General features: G+C 37.2%; 1 protein-coding gene across 1 annotated transcript in view; it reads left to right on the forward strand.

Moving 5' to 3' along the window:
• Positions 1-20,936, forward strand: part of RNF17 (ring finger protein 17) — a 58,168-nt gene that overhangs the window by 26,947 nt on the left and 10,285 nt on the right. The window contains exons 14-26 of the mRNA XM_087966242.1: positions 984-1,143; positions 2,107-2,222; positions 3,549-3,669; positions 4,939-5,059; positions 5,241-5,465; positions 5,689-5,839; positions 8,345-8,463; positions 9,376-9,466; positions 12,658-12,764; positions 13,243-13,523; positions 16,366-16,529; positions 17,986-18,105; positions 20,193-20,273. Of these exons, the coding sequence (XP_087822368.1) occupies positions 984-1,143; positions 2,107-2,222; positions 3,549-3,669; positions 4,939-5,059; positions 5,241-5,465; positions 5,689-5,839; positions 8,345-8,463; positions 9,376-9,466; positions 12,658-12,764; positions 13,243-13,523; positions 16,366-16,529; positions 17,986-18,105; positions 20,193-20,273 (1,857 nt within the window). The remainder of the gene's footprint in view (positions 1-983; positions 1,144-2,106; positions 2,223-3,548; positions 3,670-4,938; positions 5,060-5,240; positions 5,466-5,688; positions 5,840-8,344; positions 8,464-9,375; positions 9,467-12,657; positions 12,765-13,242; positions 13,524-16,365; positions 16,530-17,985; positions 18,106-20,192; positions 20,274-20,936) is intronic.

Below are 20,936 nucleotides of genomic sequence, written 5' to 3' on the forward strand. Positions count from 1 at the left end.
TTGAATGAATCTGGTTTCCCCACTGACTTTGCTCATCAGAAGGCCACCAAAGGTGATCACATGATCTCAGGACACTGCAACCGTCATAAATATGAACCAGTTGCCAAGCATCCAAATTCTGATCAAGTGATCATGGGGATGCTTGTAAGTGGGAAAAACAATAAGAAGTCACTTTTTTCAGTGAGGTTATAACTGCAAAAGGATACTATTGTAAGTCAAGGATTACCTGTAATCTTAATGTTTTTGTTTATATTGGTACTTTTTCAGTATTAATATAAAACATTATAACTGCACTATCCAGACAGTTATAGTTAATGGGATTTGGGATAGTTAGTTAGGAATTGAGAGCTGTCCCCTTAAGGGAATGCATCATGGTAAATGTAGTCAAGGTATCCTGGGAAATGTAGTCCATGTCATGTGGCCACATCTGTAACCCTGATTGGTCACTGAATTGACCCTTGGTGGATCGGGGGAGGTTTCTTCAGTCTTGCCTGAACACACAGCCTCGTGGTAGCAGCTACCCCCTGCCTGTATGATATGGGATGAAAGAGATAACCATCTTTTTACCCATAAAGACAGATATGCAAAGGATTGGACATTAAAAAGAACCTCGTCATAAGACTGTGAGTTGATGGGATGCCTGATGAAACAATAAAAGAGACTTTGTATGGATGCTTTGTGGAGTTATCTATCTGCCTTTGTACAGGATTTGTACAGGATTTGTACAGGACAGGCAGAATAACAACTGTTTTAAAGTAATCTTTTTTTAAAATAAAAAGTGCAAAGATTCAGTGTTGAAGGCCAAAATATGTTCGGTTATATCAGTTGCATCTTTGCTAACCCTTTTATCTTTCTGAGCCCTTTCTGTGGCATTAGTTACAGTACCACCAAATTCAGCTAAAAATAAGCAACATGATTATGCAAATTAATATATTAGTGCCAAATGTTAGCATGAAGGAATTATTTTTTTATTGTTGTGGTAGTTAGAACAGGGTCCCGAATTTGCAGCTTTTCTAAATAAAGTTGAAGAAGTGTATGAAAATGAAGCAGGACCCGACTTGCAAATCCTTTGTCCAACCCATGGCCAACCATGTGTGGCCAAATTTAAAGATGATGGTGTTTGGTACAGAGCACAGGTGATTGGTAAGTATCTGGAATGCATAATTATTCTGAACACTCTCTAGTTCAAAAACTTTTCCCCAGTTAAATGTTGTAGAACATTTCATCTATCCAATATTGTTATTATTGTAGTCCAATAATATATTTGTTTTGACACTGCATCATAAATATATCAATAGCTACATTATTCTCTGGGCAACATATAACTGATGTAATGATTAAGGGGTTCAACTTTGAAAGATATGTCTGGTATAAGACCTCCTCAACATTGAAGATCGTTGGATTTCTTTGGACTTCTATTTTTATAAGGTTCAAATTATGAAGTTATTAACATATAAATATAAAGACTTATAGGTTAATACCTTTTTTATAGTTAACTTCATAACTGTACAATGAACTTTGTTCACTTGTAGCAATGGCAAATTTTGCTATGGTTTTTCTCAGATTTATGTTTGCTTCCAACTTGGGTACTTTTGAGTCCTGATATTCTGGTTTATGTAAACACCGTTTTGCAGTTGCATGAAAAAACCCCAAACCACAGCTTACATTCTGTTCATGTGAAAATACATTTCAGGATTTGGTTTTCAGGAGAAGCATTGAAGGGTAGTATGCCAATATGAATTTCTATAATGACAATTCTATTTTTAAAAATGTTAAATTCATTCAGGATATTATAACATTGTGAAATGTTCATTCAAATCAAGCTAGCAAATGCTGATTTTTGATACCAGAAAAGAATATGTAACAGACTTTCTGATTTTCTTGGATTTTCCAACATTAATCAAAATCAGGAAGAGAATTGTAACATAGATAATGAGACATTTTCTTTTATGTAACTTTGGAGAAGAAGTAAGATGATGGCTAACTGAAAAGAATATGGCACATAAACACACTTTTGCAGATGTTTTTCATTCAAATAAACATACTTCTTTTTATCATTTCAAGGTCTAAATCTTTCCTAATTTCATTCCCCCCCCCCCCCCAAAGGATTGCCAGGACATCAAGAAGTTGAAGTTAAATATGTTGACTATGGTAATACTGCTAAAATAAATATAAAAGAAATGCGTAAAATAAAAGATGAGTTTTTAGTTCCCCCAGAAAAGGTAAGAAAAGCTATTTTATAGAATCTAATTAAACTGCCAAAATACCTTGTACGGTTTTTATACCTTCTTTCGTAATACTTGCATTCCTTTTAATATCAATTAAATGTTTTTCAATGTTTATTTAGTTTATATTTCAATAAATAAATAAATAAAAATGTGATACACAAGATAACTGTATACTAACTAAATGATTTCCTTAGAAGATTTTGCCTTGAGAATTCTAATATATTGACCCTAATATCTATTGTATAAATGGATCAAACTGCTGTAGTATAAAATCTGAATAAGAGACCCAGTTTACTCTAATGATTAAGGCACCAGTCTGCAAACTGGGAGACCATGTGTTTACCTTAGCATGGAAGTCAGCTGGTTGACTTTGAGCCAATCATTCTCTGTCAGCCCAATCTATCTGACAGGGTGGTGGTTGTGAAAATGGCAGGAAGGAGTATTAGCAGGGTGGGATTCCACAGGTTCGCACCTATTCGTTAGAACCGGTTGTTAACATTCTAAGCAGTTCAGAGAACCTGTTGTTAGAAGAAATTACTGGCCTAATCCTGTAAGGAAGGCAGGAAGGAAACATTCTGGTGTTGCTTACAGAAACTGCCTCTCCATTAACCCTTATTGCATTCTTGGCAGGACTAGACTTCCTGTCTCAGGAATGTCTCTGGAGGTTTTTTCCCCACCTTTGCTGGTACTTTGCTTGTGTGGAGTGACCATTCAAAGTTACAATGGCACTGAAAAAAGTGACATGACCATTTTTCACACTTACAACTGTTGCAGCATCCCCACAGTCATGAGAGGCCAGGCGAGGAGATGCGTGCCTCGATGTGAGTGATATTGAGTTGGCCACGCCCAGCCAGTCACATGACCACCAAGCCATGCCCACCAACTAAGCCACGCCCACAGAGCCAGTTGTTAAAAAATTTGAATCCCACCCCTGAGTATTAGGTGTATTTTTTATTTGACTTATTTGTAAAAATAATAAAGTTGTGATACAAATACTGTATTTTTCACACTATAAGGCACACCTGATGTGCGCCTAATGTGCCAGCTCTGCCTGTTGACTTCTGCACTGTGGAAAAGAGACAAAGGGGTGAGCAATGACAAAGATGGAAGAGGCGGGGTTCAGCACTGTAAAAGGACCCCGCCGCATGACTGCTATTCACCAAAGGACTGGAAACACCTAAGAATAAGTTTAAGTTGTGTGAATCTAAACTTTGTTGTTTTGGAAACCATTAGGATTTCTTTGTATGAGAGAATATATATCTAAATATTTCTGTGATGAGAATGACTTTTCAGCTAAACAGTCTGTATTTTACAACCTAGGCTATCAGGTGCAAATTGGCTTATATTAAACCATGTAAAGAAGCCACTGAATGGACTGTCCAATCAAAGGACAGGTTTGAACAATTGATTCAGGACAAATGTGTGCTCTGCTTTGTTACAGGTAAGTATTTATTTCTCTGCCCTGACAACATTAACTCCTGTCTTGCTCAATGCCCTTTAGTGAACTGCTTAGAATGTTAACAACCTTAGGGCTGATTTTGAAAACAACCTGAATATTTCACCTCAGTGTCTAGATTGCAGACCCCATTCAAAATGCTGGTTATTATCTTTAAAGCTGTAAACTACAGCATCAGAATACATGAGGCACAGAATTAAATCCATGCTTAAAATATTTAGAGACGACCTGTGGAGAGTTCCTTTTCTCATGAAGTGACTTACTTTGTCTGTCATGAATCCCAACCTATGGAATACACTCAAATGAGAGATGATTTGTCCGATTTCTCCTCAAATACCGCAAGCAGGTCAAGGTTACAGGTAGTCCTTGTTTAGTAACCACATTGACACTGGCAACTTTATTGTTAAACAGAGATGAGCGGTATGTAAATAATAAAAGCTAGTGAAACTGCACATGTGCTTATAATATCTTTGATTTGATTTGGTTTGGTTTTCTGCCCTGTCCTGCCCTCCAAAGGTCATACATTTTCCATCACCAGTAGTAAAGACACCATCACCAGTAGTAGTAAGGACTACCCTGTTTTCATTTTTCAGTTGATTTGGGGTATTATTGAAAGTGTGATTATATGGATGTTTCAACTATCTTCATATATTTGTTCTTTAATGCTGCTGTTTTTGTGTTATTCATGATACAAATTAAAATACTTCCAGTTAAATATCTGTAGATTAACAATTAACTGATCAAAGATCAGTTGTTTACTCTGTTCTTGTTCGGAGGAGAGAGTCATGTGATGGGTAATTCTTCCTAATAGTCTTTGAAACTCATACTTACAAGTGGTTTATAAGTTCTGCTATAATTTCCACTTTCTTGCTAATTGCTATCTATTTGGTAGCTTTTGGTGGTCATATATGTCTAAATAGCAGTGCGGGAAGAACTCATCCATGACCCAGTTCATTTAATATATATCAATTCATTTGATTGGAACCACTTGGAATTCAGGCTTAAAAGATGTTGGATGATTATAGGGCACAATTAATGTTATTTTCATTGTTATTTTCTCTTAAGCCATGATTAAGTGGGTTCACACAATATTAAGCAACAAATCACTGCTTATAAAACACATTAAACCAAAACAAAACCATATTATATCATAGAGAAAAAAGTTCTTGTTCTTAATTTGGAGAATAGTTGAATCATTAGATTTTTTCCCCCTCAAAATTCAGCAGATTTGAATGTATTTTCCTCTCTTTGTAGAAAAATCAGAAGATAATGTACTATCTGTTGAGCTCTATCAAAGTGTATGTGTGTCCCCAAAGCAGTCAGGCAGTGTGAACAATCTTTTGGTTAAAGAGGGCTTAGCATCTTACATAATAGGGTAAGTATGCTTGTCAGGTTGTCATAGCAACTGTACTGAGTTTGTACAATATTTCAGCATATTTCTCATATGCAACTTTGAGCTAATTTTCAAAGTATACATAGCAATTACTGTGGACATGTTTCAGCTTTTTTGGCATTGGTATATGCCAGTATAAACAAAATTGATTTTCTTTTTATAGTAATAGCAAAATGATTGTTGCACCTTATAATGAAATATGGGATCCTGATCTGGAGGATATGGTCAAAGCAGAGAAATCTTTATTAAAATTTGAGATTGAAGACTTGCGACAGATGGAAGATTTGGTTTTGGAAAGTAATAAAGAATTGCAAGTGCAAATTAATCACATTGTATCTCCTAGCAAGATATTTGTGCATTTTATGTTATCAGAAAAAATTCTAAAAAGGTAAGGGAGCAACTTGGTGCCACAAAATGTATTTTTGATGAAAACATATAAAGACTAAATCATTGTGCCATTTTTTCTTTGCTAGAATGGATTAGCTTAATTGACAGGGATTTTAATAGTGAGGAATAACAATTTGACACTTTTGCACAGATCTGCAAAATTAATTTTTAAAATCATTTTGAAAATCTAGATTGATGATGTGATTCACTTTTTAAAACTTTAGGTTACAGGAAAATATGATTGCTACTTATTTTGAAACAGAGAATGAAGCAATTAAATGGGAAGCTGATATGGATTGTGCTGCTTATGTATGTGAACAAAATCAATGGCAAAGAGGCAAGATCATCAGGATTGTTTCTGAAAAAGTTGTAGAGGTAAATAATTTTAAGAAGTTGTTTCAGATGCAAAACAATTCCTTATAACTGGAAGGAATTCATCAGTAAGTATGTTTTGCAGCATAGTTTTACCCTGGTCTAATCTTAATTTGCCAACTGTTTGTTGAGCAAACAAAAACTAATGTGACTAATGATTATTGTTAACTATTGTTAGCTGAATCAAACTAACCAAATTCTGGCTTAATATGGCATATGAATGAGGCACTAGTTTATAGAACAGCTTGAAGTTAGAAAATATTTATTTATTTATTTATTTATTTATTTATTTGATTTGCCAATTGTTTACAAGATAATAAGTATAAGTGTATACATAGTTGTGAATACATGAAATGGGTACATATAAGAAAAATAAAACAATAAGAGAAACAATAGGACAGGGACGGTAGGCACGTTGGTGCGTTTATGCACGCCCCTACAGACCTCTTAGGAAAGGGGTGAGGTCAATAGTAGACAGTCTAAGGTTAAAGTTTTTGGGGTTTGGGGAAGAGACTACAGAGTCGGGTAGAGTATTCCAGACATTGACCACTCTATTGCTGAAGTCGTATTTCCTGCAATCAAGTTTGGTGCGGTTTACTTTGAGTTTGTATCTATTGTGTGCTCTTGTGTTGTTATGGTTGAAGCTGAAGTATTCATTGACAGGTAGGACATTGCAATGTATGATTTTATATACCATGCTTAAGTCAGACCGAAGACGTTATGTATGAAATCAGACCGAAGATATTATGTATGGAATTTACTAAATAACCCCTTTCTTCCCTGTTAACCTTTAATCAGTTGTAAAGCTATTGGATTTAGAAAGCTCTAAATGAAGAATTCTATATGCCAAAAATCTGGTTGCATTGTGAATTGTGAAAAAAGAGTAAATAACAGAATAACCGAGTTGGAAGGGACTTGGTCATCTTCTTGGCCAACTCTGCTCAAGCAGGAGATCTTATACCATTTCAGACAAATGACTGTCCAGTCTCTGCTTGAAAACCTCTAGTGACGGAATACCCACAACTTCTGGAGACAAGCCATTCCACTTGTTAGTTGTTCTCACTAACAGGAAATTTCCCCTTAGTTCTGTGTGGGATCTCTGCTTGATAAGTTTCCATCTGTTATCTCTTGTCCTGCTGTAGAGAATAGGTTGACCATCTCATTTTTCTTTGTGACAACCCTTTAGAACAAGCTGTGGCTCACTGGTAGTCCGCGAGAAAATTTGGGTGGTCCATGCAGAAAAATGTCACCCCCAGAGCGCCCCCCAAAGCAATTAATCCAGGCTGCGCAGGAACACAAGGCTGCGCCACCCACATGGCCCGCGGGAACCCTTCCCGCTCACTCACTCCTTACCTGGCAAACTTCTTTGCTAAGTTGCTATTTCTCCTTTTTCCGACCATCATCTGTTCTGCTGAGCCGGGAGATTTAGATTAGCTAGAAAGCAGTAAATCGTTGGATTTCTTGCTTTCTAGCTAATCTTTAGATCTTCGGCTCTGTTTTTTGAGCAGAGCCGAACCTTCCTTAGGACTGAAACAGTGCAGACTCAGCTAGTCGATGGAAGAAACACAGATCTCTAAGTGAATCTGTTATTCTGTGAGCAACTCAACCTGCCTGCCAGTGATTTTGGGTAAAAGTTGCACCTTTTTTTATAAAAAAACCTCAATATTTACATACATGATGTGTTGTGAGTTAATTTTGTGAGTTTGCTAGCAAATTTTATGGGTTTGCAAGCAAATTTTATGTGACAGGCTCAGGTAGCTGATCTCACAGCTCTCTGAATGAATCTGTGATTCTGTGAGCAACTCAATCTGCCTGCCTGCCTTACCTGATTTTGGGTAAAAGTTGCTCTTTTTTACATAAAAAATTTGATATTTATATAAATATCTATAATATTTACATACAAGTCATGCCCAGCCAGTCACATGACCACCACCAACACACACACACACACACACACACACAAAAATCAGGCCACATCCACAGAACCAGTTGTTAAGAAATTTGAATCCCACCCCCCTGTCTCTGTGTGTTTTTGTGTGTGTGAGAGAGGGGGAGGGAGAGAGAGAGAGAGGTTAAATCAGATCTCTGTCTCTCTTGTGTGCGCGCATGCGCGTGCACGAATTGTCTTTAATTTATCATAAAACTCTTCAATTTGGCAGTAAAATATCTGAAAAATGCAATTAAAATATATACCTAAATAATCAAGTTCATATATTTTTCTGTCTTTGGCCTTGGTCTTTGTGAAAATGTAAAAAGTCAACATTAAAAATTAGAAATTAAAAGAAGTTCAAAATAATGTTCTCTAACATAGATTAATGTGCCATTTATTTTATTAATGTGCTGTTTATGTTAAGCTAGTAAACATATGCTGTTGCAGTATTGAAGAGAATTGAGGTTGTACTCACATCTAGTAATAATAAAAAGAATGGGTTAATTCACAAAGACATTCAGAATTAGTAAACAACAGAGAACTCATATCTAAATTTTTGATAAATGTTTCTTTTTCAGGTATTCCTTATTGATTTAGGCATAGTCAAAACTATGGATATTTCCTGTCTAAGAGAACTTGAACAGAATCTCAAGACTATCAGACCACTTGCAGTAGAGTGTTCCTTGACAAATATAAGGTAATATATCCATTTACTACTTACTGCAGTAAACTACTACAAGCCCATGTAGATTGACAAAACCAAAACTAAAATGAAAATCTGCTTGCAGAGCAGAACTCTGTATGATAAGAAATGTATAATTTTACTATTATACTACCTCAGTTAATGGCAATTGGAACCAAAATTTCCCTCGCCAAGTGGAGCGAACTTAAAGCATGATGTCACGTATTCCTTAGCAACAGCAATCCCGCAGTTCCTGTTGCTGTTGTTAACTGAATCCCATTGGTCATTAGGCCAATGTCTAGTCATTAGTCTATCCAAATCCAAGCTATTCCTGGCATGATTCCTTCCAGTTCTGAGACTGGGACTGCCGCCTCTTGAAGTCCCCTAACCACCTATTTTCCCCGCATTACTGGCCTTGTGACTGGCCTGTACAGCAGCCTCCTCAGCGGTGGTGGCAATTCTGGAGTAAAGTCTGGGACCTTTAGTATTCTCCACAGCCACTATCCCTGGGCCCTATTTTAGCCATTGCTGAAGTCCTCTGCCATGACCAACTAACCCAGTGCCCACAGTGTCAGTGCTATGCCACCTCAGCTCACCCTCACCCTCTTCTCCCAGTTGCTGCTTCCTTGCCTCTGTTTCAGCCCCAGCCCCTACACAACTGAAGAGTACCACTCTGCAGGGCAGTCAAAATCTGTGTGGGGGAGATAGACAGGTGAGGAAGTTGCAGTACTCCCGTGGTCATAAGTGCAGGCAGGCTGCCAGGTATCTGAATTTTGATTGTGTGAATATAGGGGGGTGCTGCAACAGCTATAACTTCAAGGGCCTGGTGTAAGTACCATTTGTTCAGTACTGCCATAACTTCAGTTGTTAAACAAGTTACCATCTGCATAACAATATTCCCTCTCTGTCCACAACTTTTCATTCTAGCCCATCCGGTGGGACCGAACAGTGGACAGCAACTGCTTGTGACACTCTTAAGTCTTATTTAACTGGAGCCATTGTAAACTTAATAATACAGGTTTGTACTGGCAAATGTTCAATTTTTTTAGTGTAGATTTTATTTCAGGGATCATTATTCAACAGAAAGTATAAGATATAATCACATGATACTACATAGTGTATGTTATACAGATTTTACCTGGATTGGGATTTGTTAATTACTTTCCATCCCATGCCTGTTTCTGATCTTGACAAAGAGAATATGATAAACCATCGATGCTTTCATTTTTAATGAGATCATCCTGTGTACACTTTGATAAGTACTTTAACTTGATAGTAACAAAGCAGAAGTCAAAGGTTCATTCCTAGGTTTATTTTTTAATTTATTTATATAACTCCCCCTTATATCGAACAAAATTGGGTCCAAGAAAAAGAGACTTCTCTGGTAGCTTCCTCCCTATGGAATATCATTGCCCCAGAGATAAAATTAGTCACCTCCTTTATTATTTTCTGAAAATCCCTGAAAATGTTCTATCAGTGGGCCCGGGGATCCCAAGTTGACATAATGCCACTCAAATGGCTGGTTTGCTTGTGTTTTAGTGTATTTGTTGCCACCTCTAATGTGTGTGTGTGTTTGTGTGTAATAGGTTTATCGGTTTCTTGTACTTTGTAAGCTGCCCAGAATTACCATGTATGAGTTAGGCAGCCATATAAATTTGTTTAATAAATGAGTAATATATAAATATATTTAAACCACAAAGATTAAAAAAATTGGCACCAAAGTTAAACTTTTGGCTGTTTATATCTCCTCTTCCCACCGCCCTGCCCAGAAAAAAACTCTTATAGGCTTTTAATCAACTTTTAATCGACTGGAAAACCTTTTTTTCTTTTATATTAAATTCTAGTGGAGAATATTTTATTTTTCACAAAAGATAAATTTTTATTATGTCCTTACACTTGTCAGTGATTGTTTGACCTGGACTTCTAAAGAATGGATACTAGATACAGTAGACCAAACCTGGGTTCAGATCCTATCCCCATATGGTGGATAAAGTCTATTGTTTCTGAAATGGTCCAGAAACTATGTACTTTATATAATTTATATCAGCTTACGTGATTTGTGTAATTGTGTTATTTGTATAAAGACATAATTATGCAGATAATGTAAATTACTCATATTAATTACATAAATGTAAAGAATTATTTCAATTTCATCAGTTCAGATTTAATGGACACCCTTCCCCTCAGTTTTCTGTAAATCAGAATTTTAGTATATTTGGTATTTGTTCAGCAAAATCAACATTTTGGCGAGTTTTTTATACCAAGCCATGATATTCTTTTTACCTAATGCCTAAGATATTTTTGTGGTCTGTCAGGAATCCCAGCTGAAAACACAAACTATTTGAGGTTGGAAGATAATACACTAAACTTCAGAGTTTTGTAACTATTTAAGATGGTTTAAATGAGGGGATTTTGAGCCAACACCTGCATTTTGCAGATGGTGGAAAGAGGAGATATACACATATATATTATTATTAAACAAACAATTTTGCCAAGTACTGTCCTCCAAAGAATGAATGAACCCAGGACAAATAGATTTACCTATTTCAGTGGTTCCCAAAGTGGGTGGTACCTCCCCCTGGGGGGCAGTGGGATGACTTGGGGAGGGGCTAAGAGGCATGGGGGGCAGCAGAGGGGCGCTAAGAGGCAAGGGCGGTGCAATTCAACTTCCCCCCCACCCCAATGGCTTGCTGGTGGCTGAGAGGAAGGCGAGCCAGGGCTGACGCATTGCTGCTTGGGTCCCACCTGGATTTTCCGCAGCTCCTGGGTCTTGCCTGCTAGGAGCGGGGGTTGGGGCTTGCCTGCTAGGGGTGCCTCTTGCCTGCCACCCCTTCCCTCTGCTGCCCCCCAGCCTGCGTGCTTTGGCTGAATGTGGGCCGTCGCTGTCAGAATGATGCGAGTCAAGCCTCGTGAGAGCGGATCTTCCACCCATGGAGCTTGTATAGTGGCGGCCTGCACTCTGCTAAAACGCTCAGAGGGGCAGCTGGCAGAGGGGGATGCAGATGGCGTAAGCCTCGTGCTTCCTGGTTATCTTCCGCATTCCCCCTCAGCAGCTGCGACCTGCGAGCCCCAGCAGCTGAGGAGATGTGAGCTGGCGGGGAGCCGAGTAGCGATGGGTCTGCCCTAACTGGCTCACCTTTCCCTCTGCCACCAGCCGCGGGAGGAAGGTAAGTTTGTAGGTACTCAGGAAAGCCCAAACCACTGTGGTGGGCGAAGCTGCAGCTTTGCTTGAAGTTCCCAGCCCTTTCCCCAAAAGAGGGAGGGGTGGAAGTCCCACCCGCGGCCCCTTTATTGGACCCGGAAGCCTTGCCTGCTGGCTTTTCCGGGCAACGTGGGACAATCGCGCCCAGTCCCTGGAACTCTGGGAGACTTGTCACGAGCAACGCTGCTGGGTGACTACCTTGTTGGAAGAGTGTGTGTGTGTGTTTCAGGTGGGTCTCCTAGCTTAGGAGGAGGGAGCAAAGGAGGAAGGGAAGGGATAGAGAGAGGGAAAGAAAGAGAAAGAGAGAGAGGGGGGAAGAGGAAGAGACAAGAAAGTAAGGAAAGAAAAGGGAAAGAAAGAAAAAGGGAGAAAAGTGATAGACAAAGAAAGAGAGAGGGATGGAAGGAAAGGACTGTGTAACACTGCCGTTTGCTCCAAAGTGGAATATAAACCAAATAAGCCAGCCGTAGTGGTTTATTTCCACATACAGAACTGTCCCTCTCGTTGGTAGTTTTTTGACTCCTGCGTTGGGCAGGGGGTTGGACTAGAAGACTGGTTCCCTTCCAGCCTTATGATTCTGTAATTCTATTTGGAGAAGCCACCCACAGTTCTAGGAGCAGAAGATAACCTTAGCATTTCAGGTTGCACATTTCTGGTTTAAATCTTACCTGTCGATGAATGCAAGCACCTTCAAATGAAAATATTTTCCTTTATATATGTTCTCAATTTTTTCTCAAATCTCATATTTGTGTCCCATTATTTATAAATTTGGTTTTTAATTGAAACATGTTCTCTAACTTAAAAAGCTTGTCTTGTTTCATACTGCTGCGCTGTGTACAGATTTAAGTTTCCACACATTCCAGAATAACTGCCTAAATGTTGTCACTTTGTGGAGGTAGTGTGCCTGAAAATTAGATGTTTGTAATTTTTGGAAATTGGGTATCTGCACATTTTCTATTTCAGTGAATAATTGATTTTTACCCCTAAACATTTTTAATTTGTCCCAGGATACCAACTTGTCACCTTTGCCTGTAAAAATATTTTGCAAAGATGAACAACACTGTACTGATGTTTCAGAATACATGATTCAAAAAGGCTTAGCGCTTAGAAAAAGGTATGTATTTTTAAAAAACGAATAGTGGTTATTCATTTTCCAATGTATTTAAAATGTTGTTTTCTATATAAAATTAATGCTCTAATTTTAGCTGTAATCCCTTCAATTATAAACCAACAGAAAAATGTGTGGTCTAAATTCGGAATGGGACAACTCGCTGCAGCCAACTTCGCTGTGGACAATTTGCTGTGGACAATTCAACAATTCAATTTAATTATTTAAAGTAGTTAAAAAATATTTTAAGTTTTGTCATTCACATTTCATTTTGTTCCACCTTTGGTATCCTTTCTTTAATGTGTCTATTCCACTATTTCTTCAATTAAGTGTAATTCTTGTCCTGCAGTGAGTTGTCCCGTAGTGAGTTGGCCATGGCAAGTGAGTTGGCATGGTGAGTTAGCCGCAATGCAGCATTTAAGGGCAATAATATGTATTTGGTTTTTAAAAATTTGGTGACATATGTTCTGTTGAATTCTAATAGAGCACCTAAAATTGATCCAAATCAAGCTTCGTCTGATGAACTACAAAGGAATGTGGACATAAAGAAGCTGGTTTCAGAAAAAGAAAATCCTTCTAAACTAGAAAAGCATTTTGACCCTTCAGATACTGATAGTAAGCAACAAAAACTGAAAATATCAGTGGCTAAGCCTCTCGTGGTTGAGGCCTATAAACTACCAGTTGTTCCTAGCTTGGATTGCTTCAGTGCTACGGTTAGCTGTGTTTCAGATAATGGAACAATTTATGTGATTCCCACGTCACAAGGTAAAGGAAAAATTATGTACAATTATGATAGGTGCTAACATAATTTCAAAGAAATGTATATAAATGTGATAGGTACTGTTCCAGACAATCAAGTCAAAAATGACTCTTCATTACAACAGAATTCACTACAGTTTTTTTCTACATTATTCAGGACCTTTTCCAGAACCTTCTTTTTAGGATATATGGAGACAATGACTAACCCAAAGTCACTCAACTGGCTTCTGTGCCAAAGGCAGGACTTTCATGGATTTCCAGTTTCTAATTCCAGTTTCTAATCTAGCACTTTAACCACTAGGCTAAACTAACTCTCTGTAATTGGAGTGAAGGCATTGAATTAACATGATCCATCATTCAGTTATATATTGGTGTATTTAAAAAAATGTTTGCCGAGATTCCCATTCAAAATGTGTAAAGAATATAAGTGACTGACTATTGTGAGAACGAATGATTTGCAGACACACATAACCTCTATTTTTCATTTACTTGAGCATAGAAAAAATCTATTTATTCATGTTTCTCTATACATACTAGCAAGTTTCTATTGAATTCAATGCAACCTGAAATCACTGATATTTCCTAAAGTGTTCTATATAATACAGATAATATCGATAGATAATATCGATAATACATAATAACTATTTTAAAATAATTGATATAACCTAATATAAAATATAATATGTTAAGTAATAATAACCATTTTGAGTGCAATCCTAAAACACTTAGAGTGCTCTTTGAACATCGGCAATGACAAAATCAGCTTTAGTCAGTTGCAAAAGGCATGTCTGTTTGGAACAATTTATATATCCTATAACAAAATTTCTAACACCACCAAACAACTTCTGCCTATTCCAGATCTTTAGGAAGAACTCAATAGGTGGATAAAAATACCAAATGCAGTTTAAATATCTGGCTGAGTGTGCAATCAGGTATAATAATGTATTAAATTTACATATTGCCCAATTCCCAGCAACTCTAGATATTCATTTTCTTGTTTTTAACAAACAAGAATAAAGATGACAGAAATGATAACGCTGGACAGGAACAAAGAAAAAAACAACCACTACAATCTAAAGAGGGTTTTGGTTGCCCTTTTCAAAGACTTGGGCCAAACTACAAGTATTTGTTACCTGAAATTCTGGACATGCACATGTTCCTTTATCATCCATCTCATATTTATTTTTTCATTCAATTTCTGCAATCACCCATCTCAATTTCAGAGGCACACAAATATATTTGTCAAAGCAATAAATTGGTTATGGAAATAGATATGACTAGCAGTAACTATATCTTTATGCATTGCTGCTGTTCTTCCTGTAGCTCAGCAGTCTCCAATCTTTCTGCATTGCTGCTGTTCTTCCTGTAGCTCAGCAGTCTCCAATCTTTCTGGCACCAGGAACCAGTTTCAGAAGAAAAAATATCTTCCATGGATTGTGGGAGGGGACAGTTTGTGAGCAACCTAGATGATGAAAGCTTCGCTTGCTTGTTCATCACTTGTGTGGCCCGTTTCCTAGCAGGCTATGGACATCTGTGGCTCCAGGGGTTGGGGACCTCTGCTGTAGCACATGAATTCTCTACTGGATTCATTGCTTAGAAAACTAAACTATAAATGTATGCATATTATATATTTTAGCAGTAACATGTATGGAGTTATATATTGAATTGTTAAAAGTGTTGCGGAAAAGGAACGTTGCCAATGATGATCAGATTGGGAGACCAAAATTGGAGAATATACAATAGTGGCAAAATGGCTGATATATATCCATAACAGGAGCTGAGCCAAATCGAAGCAGGAATGGCTCCCTTTCATACGAGACAGGACACAGCAAGGCAAATTGAGACATTTGGAACATGGTTTTTGGAAAAAGTTATGAGACCAGTTAGAAATACTAGATGAAAACATTTAAAAAGAAGCTATCAATAATCTTTAATGATCTGTGTAAAGTAGAAATATTTAAATTGCAGTTAGTGGCTGGAGACACAAAGGATAGGGAAGAGATCTATGTATCACTAGAAAGTTGTCCCACAATGCTTTTTATTCATAGTAGGGGAGGAGGTTGTATCCATTTATATTTTCCCTTTGTATTGCATTGTCTTTTTTAAAAAAAAATATTATTAAAAGTTTTACAATGGACATAAAAACTAACACAAGTTAATAAAAAAAGCAGAAAAGAGAGAAAATAAAAAAGACAAAAGGTGCACAAAGAAAGAAGAAACTTCCAATTTCCTTTGCAGTAAATATATAAGTACAGTTACAAAGTTTTCCCTTACTCCACAATTACAAAAGAAAGCTCATTCTTTTCTATTATCCAGCTTTTAAAAAAATAATAGAAACCATGAATCACAGATGCATTTTCCCATTTTACACAAAAAAGTCTATAATGTGTTTCTAGTCAGCCATAAATATAGACTCTATAGATAGATATATTCCTCTAAAAGAAGAAAGTTAATTCAGCCATCTCTGAAAGTTCCACCATCTTTACCAATCATTATATTCATTGTGGGTATTACCATAATTATCCACTTTTGAGCATATAATAATCTCATTGTAATTGCAATATATAAAAACAGTTCCATGACATTTTTCTAGCTGCTTATCCATTTGTCCCTAAAGGAAAATCTGTTATTTCAATTGTATTTTAACGTTTAAATCTTCAGAATTAATGTATGTATTTGTATCCAATTTTTTTAGCTTTTTTATATATCTACCAAGCAAGATAAAATATCTCCCCATTGTTCACATTTAAAGCATTCTGTGCAAAGTTAGTATTGCGTTATCTTAAAAAAAATAATAAACTGTTAAAGAGATAATAATCTTAACGCCATTTGCTTGGATTTTTCCTAGAGCAAAAGTTAAAAGAGTTAATGTGTAATATACAAGATAATGTCAAAGGTTTGGGCCTTCTGAAACCCTATAACTGGAAAAGTGGAGAAGCTTGTGTTGTAAGAGCAGCAGATACAATGTGGTACCGAGGTGAAGTTAAAGAAGTTGGCGCTGGCATTGTAAAGGTAAGATTGATGTTTTTAAGAATAGTCTGATTTTCACCACTGGTGTTTTTTTTCTTGTGTTTTTGTTAAAATGAAGGCAATGTTGTTGGTGGAAATTCTCAGTCATCCAGGTCATAGTTGTCTCAAAAGCGGTTTTTTCAAAAGGTAACTGGGCTTCCTTTGTTTTTCCTTGAAGATGTTTCACTTCTTATACCACACTACCTATGTCCTGTTTACAACATAGTCCTTTTAGCAGTTCCAAGAAGGTTCCACACCCATTTGCATTACTCAAGTGACCTGGAGGGCACAGATAAACCTCCAAGTGGCTTCAGCGACTCTCAAAAAGAGTGCTAACGACCAGATGACTGCAAGGAATATAAATCCTTCCAACTTCTCACCATTCAATCAGAACTGAAGAAGCTTCTTGGATGAAAAGCGAAATGTCTTTCAAGGAATAAAAAAGTCCAGTTGCCTGGTGAAGACAGTGTTGTAAAAGTATATCCCTTTGTTATAAAAGTATATTCTTTTGAGTATACTTCCTACTATCTATTGCACAGGTAATAGATGCTTGAAAAGATGATGATTCTGCTATTTTATGTGAGGGATAATATTTGTGTGAAGTTAACAATAGTGAAGTTTTTAGTTTTCATTGCTTAGAAAACTAAACTATGTATGCATATTATATATTTTAGCAGCAACATATATGGAGTTATATATTGAATTGTTAAAAGTGTTGCAGAAAAAGGAACGTTGCCGATGATGATCAGACTGGGAGACCAAAACTGGAGAATATACAATAGTGGCAAAATGGATGATATATATCCATAACAGGAGTTGAGCCAAATCGAAGCAGGATTGGCTCCCTTTCATACGAGACAGGACACAGCAAGGCAAATTGAGACATTTGGAACATGGTTTTTGGAAAAAGTTATGAGACCAGTTAGAAATACTAGATGAAAACATTTAAAAAGAAGCTATCAATAATCTTTAATGATCTGTGTAAAGTAGAAATATTTAAATTGCAGTTAGTGGCTGGGGACACAAAGGGAAGGGAAGAGATCTATGTATCACTAGAAAGTTGTTCCACAATGCTTTTTATTCATAGTAGGGGAGGAGGTTGTATCCATTTATATTTTCCCTTTGTATTGTAAGATGAACAAGATGAACACATTTTCAAGAAGTATTCCCTTTTTTTAGTGCCTCTTGCTTCCCATTTATAACAAACACAATGCAAATGACCTATCATTGCCCCTTGCAGGTTCACATTTTAGAAACTAGTTCAACTAAATAAATCTTCTCTTAACGTTATGTATGAATCAATTTGCTGTGTCACATCTATTTTCCAAAACCATATGACCAGAGATGGGTTGGGCAGCCTTCTTGTGCCTTTGTGCATGAGAAAAGTTTTTCAAAAAGGACTACATCATGAAATGTAAATACTGATGTACCTGTTCTTGTGTATTGTTACTTTTCATAGGTACATTATGTGGACTATGGATATACTGAGAAAATTCCTCCATGCCATCTATACCCCACGATTTTGTATGCTGAGATAGCTCCATTTTCTATACCATGTCATCTGTATAAAACTGTACCAGTGAGTTAAATGCTATAATTTGAACATAATGCATTTTTACAAGACAATATATGAAAATATACAAATAATTTACCTTCATGATGCAGTGCAATTGTATCAATATTGTAGTTCATGCCTGTCATCAACAGAATTGGGCATGTATTCCCCTTCCACTTAGAAACAAGTATTAGATACGTATTTCACTTTATAACGATAAAATGTTTTGGGAATTCTAAGTCTTTCCAAGGCTCACTTCCTATAGAGGGAGACTACTAGAAAATAGTAGGCTTTTAATGCATACAAGCCGTATATTAGATGAAAGTGTTTAATATTAACGATCCCTGGTAGCATCAGAATGCAGTATTGCAGGTTAAACTCTGCCCATAGCCAGGAGTTTTATCCTGATGTGGCTCAAGGTTGATTCAGCCTTTCATCCTTCTGAGGTCAGTAAAATGAGGACCCAGATCATTGGGGGCAATATGCTGACATTGTAAACTGCCCAGAGAATGCTGTAAAGCACTATGGGGTGGTATATTATTGTTTTTGCTTATGCTAACTCTCTAGCATGTTCCTGGGCCCCAGCTTATTTCTAGGGAGATGCAGAATACCAGTTTTCATTCTAGTTCCAGCACAAATCGCCTATCTGCTCAATATGCAGATTTGTTGCTTGTCTCATTGTCTAGTAAAGTGAAGAAAATTAAATCTTCTAAGCTGTCATCTACACCAGGGGTCCCCAACCATCGGTCCGCGGACCGGTCCCGTCCGTGGAACAAGTCCTACCGGGCGCTGGTTTGCTGGGCGCCGCCATCTTTTTGATGAAAAAGTGCTTCCGGTGAGCTTTTCCGGGTGAAAGCTCACCGGAAGCACTTTTCATCAAAAAGATAGCGGCGCGCCGGTGAGCTTTTCGGGTAGAAGCCATTTCTACCGAAAAGCTCACGGCGCAGCGCCCATCTTTTTGATGAAAGTGCTTCGGTGAGGTCACCGGAAGCACTTTTCATCAAAAAGATGGCGCCCAGCTGATGCCGGTACCGGGCCGCGGCATAAAAAAGGTTGGGGATCACTGATCTACACAAGAGTTAAAGCAGCAACTTATACAAATTTCCCTCTGTATTAAGTATTTTAATATTCTCTGGATTATTTAAATTCTATTAAATGACCAGAATACTTTAGTAAGATTATAAAGTCTTAACGACCTACCTCCAGGCTTGATTTGCCTGAATGCCCTGGGTGGAATCAGATAATTTCCAGTGTAGGAAAAACAAAAGGTGCTGAAAGGCAATGCTTTGTGTATAACAATTCCTACAACATACAGTACACAAAGATAAGGAAAGGGTGTGATTTTATTGTAAGGAAAAGAGAGGTTTGGTTTTATTTGATTGAAAGTAGCAAACAGAAACCAAGAATTCAGTGGAGAAAAATGGAGATTAGAGCTCAAGTAGAGATAACAGGAGAAACAAGGAAAAAGTGTGGATGTGTTGGCTATTTCATGAGTTATGCTTGTGCTAAAGAACAAATGATACACTGGAGATGTGGAATGAAAAATAATGGTGTGAATGAAGTGTTACTGAACAAAAAAAGTAAAAGTTTGTATTTAGAGTTCAGGTTCTACTCCTTCCTCTTGTTCAGATAAGTTATTGCCATGTAGTCTCAAAATTTTTCCTTTTTTATGAAATGTAAGTAGTTGTACCCTATAGGAGCCAATTTGTGATAGCATTTAAGACAATGCTTTGAAATTCCAACTGGCTCCAAAGATTGTTTTCCAATATTTCCCTTTTTGAGACATTCTAGCTCCAACTAAGCACATTATCAGGATAATAGCAATTCTTCATTGCTTTTTTCAAGTCTTAGAGAATATGCCAGATGTTAATTCCAACAGGTAGGGCTGTTTGCATAAACATGGTTGATCTTTGGCCTGAAACATCTTGGTATGTAATGAAAAAAATGCAGTTGTGCTTACCTTCTGCTTTTGAGGTTCACTCAAATTTAATCATTTCCTCCTGCTTGACTATTCTTTCTCCAGATTAGCTAGTCTTGTGAATGGAGGTTTTGGATCAATGGCTTTTCATAGTTGATAATCGATTGGTGTATTTTTTATCACGATCATTTAGGTTGGCAACATTTGGCAGCACGATGCGGTTGAATTGCTTAAAGAACTACTTACAAAAAGATCTGTTAAAATACGCATAATGGTATGTCTAAATACTGTATCGTATATTCATTATTTCAATCAGATGCTACCCTTACCAAAGGCTTGGGGTGGGAGCTAAAAGTTAAAAAAAAAAACCACAATCCCCTTAATCAAAAATAAGTAAATTTAACTAATAAAATAAACTAAGTACAATACCAGTATTATACAGAAAGAAAATTTACAAAAAAATACATCCCTATCAAATGATGTCTGTAATAAGGCCTACCAGTCCATGATCTAATCATGATTAATAAGGGTAATCTGGAATGCATTACAGAAATCCTGTTGGGTGAGGAGGAGGAGGAGGAGATCCTCTTTCAAAAATAGGCTTCCTGGGTTTCAGATATGACACCAGCCAAAACACTGAGTAGGGAGTGTAGCTATTGCTGTCCGGAAGTCCCCGGTGATTACCAGCCGTGCTGTTCTACAAATAACCACATATGAGATTCTGTGAAGTTAGACCTTAAGAAACAAATGAGGTTGCTGCTTGTGTATGAGCCTCCCTGTGTTTAATTCTGTGACAGATGGCAGTGATATTCACCAGGCTTATGGTTATGGAGTTCATAGCTCAGGAGTTCATGACCACCATGGATCTGATCAAAGTTATCAAAAAGCCCGATACATAGTTTTGGAGGGCTATCTGTGTGTGCAATGTTAGATCTGA

This window comes from Notechis scutatus, chromosome 5, assembly GCF_049901735.1.
Source record: "Notechis scutatus isolate UNSWTSFEM ecotype Mainland chromosome 5, rNotScu1.2, whole genome shotgun sequence".
Classification (NCBI taxonomy): domain Eukaryota; kingdom Metazoa; phylum Chordata; class Lepidosauria; order Squamata; family Elapidae; genus Notechis; species Notechis scutatus.